The 2586-nt window shown below is 42.3% G+C and overlaps 1 protein-coding gene across 1 annotated transcript; it reads left to right on the plus strand.

The window, feature by feature from the left end:
- The first annotated feature begins 233 nt into the window (after positions 1-233).
- Positions 234-1639, plus strand: LOC125899549 (trace amine-associated receptor 8a-like). The gene is made up of 2 exons (XM_049593937.1): positions 234-394; positions 820-1639. Exons 1-2 carry the CDS (start codon positions 234-236, stop codon positions 1637-1639), a joined length of 981 nt encoding a protein of 326 aa, XP_049449894.1.
- The last annotated feature ends 947 nt before the right edge of the window (positions 1640-2586 follow it).

A 2586-nucleotide genomic window follows, 5' to 3' on the forward strand; every position in this document is an offset into this window, starting at 1 on the left:
GTCATCAAATCATTACTCGTGTGGTCCACAAATCAGCATGTGGTCGCTGTGATCGACCACGTTCAGGTGTACAGGGAGCCAGAGTGTGATGTAGTCACCTCTGGTCTATTGAATGGATGGATTGAATTTGCATATGGGAGGTAAGAATAAAGATAAATCAGCTGCACATCAGCGAGGCAAGAGAACCTGCTGAGCTCTGGCAGCTTTCTGATCATAGCTCTTTGTCAGTGGCCATGGAGGAGGCTGAACTCTGCTTTCCCCAAGTCAACACCTCCTGCAGGAAGATGAGTCGCCCTTACCAGGAGACCATGTTCATTTACAGTCTGCTGTCTTTCATCACTCTGCTCACCGTGGTTCTTAACCTGCTGGTCATCACCTCTATCTCCCACTTCAGGCAGAGATACACTTTTCTGCTTGGCTTACAAAGTGTTTATTCTTTGGTTACAGTTACATGAAGAAATGATTTTGAGCACTGCAGCATCGTCCATCCATTTTTAAGCTAACAATAGCTTGATGATTATGGTGCTGTTGAGATGTGTCACTGAAACAATGATGATTTCACACATTTCAGGCTGCTGCACATCCACTAACCTTCTCCTCTTGTTCATAAGTAGTGCATAGGAGTAATATTCTCTTGTTTAGGCCTTTCATTACTGCATACTGGTTATTTGCAAATGTTCATACATCTACATTACTGTACTGTATTTAGCCCTCATTGTTATAGGACAATTCATACTCCTAGTATCATAACTGCTAATAACACTTATTTCTACACATACATATAACAAGTGTATTCAGTGTTGTTTTTCCCCGTTTCAGGCAGCTCCACACCACCACCAACTTCATCCTCCTCTCTCTGGCTGTCGCAGACTTCATTGTGGGTTGCCTGCAGATGCCAGCTGAAATCCTCTTCTATCGAGGTTGTTGGACGTTGGGTGACTCAATGTGTGCTGTATATTACTTTTTAGGATTCCTCTGTGTCAGTGCATCAGTAGGAAATATGGTGCTCATATCAGTTGACCGCTACATTGCTATTTGTGACTCAATGTTTTACTCCACCAAAGTCACTGTGAAAAGAGTTCAACTCTGCATTTGTCTGTGTTGGATATTTTCTGCTGTTCACAGCAGTTGGATGCTGAGGGATTTCTTGAAACAACCAGGCAGGTATAACTCCTGTTATGGAGAGTGTGTAATTGTAGTTAATTATATTGAAGGAGCTGTTGACCTCATTGCAACCTTTGCTGCGCCCATTCTTGTCATCATAGTTCTGTATATGAGAGTATTTGTAGTGGCTGTGTCTCAGGCTCGTGCCATGCGCTCCCGCATTACAGCTTTCACAGCACAACATTCAAATACAATAACTGCCAAGAAATCTGAGATGAAAGCAGCCAGAACCCTTGGTATTGTTGTAGTTGTGTTCATTGTGTGCTCCTGTCCATATTATTGTTTAAGTGTTGCAGCTGAGAGCAACTTGGTAGGGGCATCATCTGCAGCAATTCAAATTTGGCTGATGTATTTTAACTCCTGTCTAAACCCTGTGATATATGTCTTTTTCTACCCCTGGTTCAGGAAAGCTATTAAACACATTGTAACACTTCAGATACTGAAGACTGGCTCCTCTGAGGCTAGCGTAGTGTAGAAACAGACAAACAGCATATTTATGTTGTCACTGCACTGAATGTACACAACCTAAAGTCTGGACAAATAGATTTGATAGAGAGAAAACGTATCAAATAACATAACATAACATAACATAACATAACATAACATAACATAACAAATAAGCACTGTATCGTTAAGCAGTGTCATTAAAATCTTAATTACCAATCCATCATTTATACACATTACAGATTAATATATAGTATTAATCTTTACTCATTGATTGAAGAATTAGTTTAAAGGGATTGTGAAACATTTGTACTGGCTGTACCACAATATTATTTTAAGCAGTGTTTAATATAATTTTGGTTTTACAAATGCAATTACATAAATACATTGTGGCCATTAAAGAACACAACAGGGATTTTATATTGAGTGTATGCTTGACACAAAATCGATTTTTAGGTTTGCAACAGGATTAAAAGGTGCTGTATGTAAGAATGTGGCCAAAGCAGTTACTGCACTCAAATTGAAAATACTGCCGCGAGTCGTGTCCGCCCCCCTCTCCCCTACAGATTTGAGGTTCCTGGACAGCGGCACACTGGAGACTGATTTGTTTGCCCACGGCGGCTGCCGTGGCAGGGCCGCATCGCTGCGTCCTTGATCTTCGGTTTTCCAGCGGACCGTTCGAGTAAGTCCAGCTTCTCTGCTGCTAACGCTGCTGCCGGGATACAGCTGAGGAGGAGCCGGCTGCTAATGCTATGTACCAGGACACTGCTAATGCTGCTGCCAGGATACAGCTGAGGAGGAGCTGGCTGCTAATGTTATGTACTGGGACACTGCTAATGCCGCTTGCTGTGCTGCAGTAGCTCAGTCGTAACTGTAACTGATGCTGAGACTCTACTGACTGTGTGACTGGTAGATGGCAGTGGGTGGCGCAACAAGTCAAAACACAAATTCGAAACAAACGTGATTTGCGAACTGTAA

This window comes from Epinephelus fuscoguttatus, linkage group LG13 (assembly GCF_011397635.1).
Source record: "Epinephelus fuscoguttatus linkage group LG13, E.fuscoguttatus.final_Chr_v1".
Lineage (NCBI taxonomy): Eukaryota > Metazoa > Chordata > Actinopteri > Perciformes > Serranidae > Epinephelus > Epinephelus fuscoguttatus.

What these genes read in the sequence shown, in the direction of transcription:
- LOC125899549 (XM_049593937.1), top strand. Translation starts at nt 234, where the DNA reads ATGGAGGAGGCTGAACTCTGCTTTCCCCAAGTCAACACCTCCTGCAGG. An exon ending in ACCTCTATCTCCCACTTCAG is followed by an intron (nt 395 to 819) that starts GCAGAGATACAC and finishes TCCCCGTTTCAG; the next exon opens with GCAGCTCCACACCACCACCA.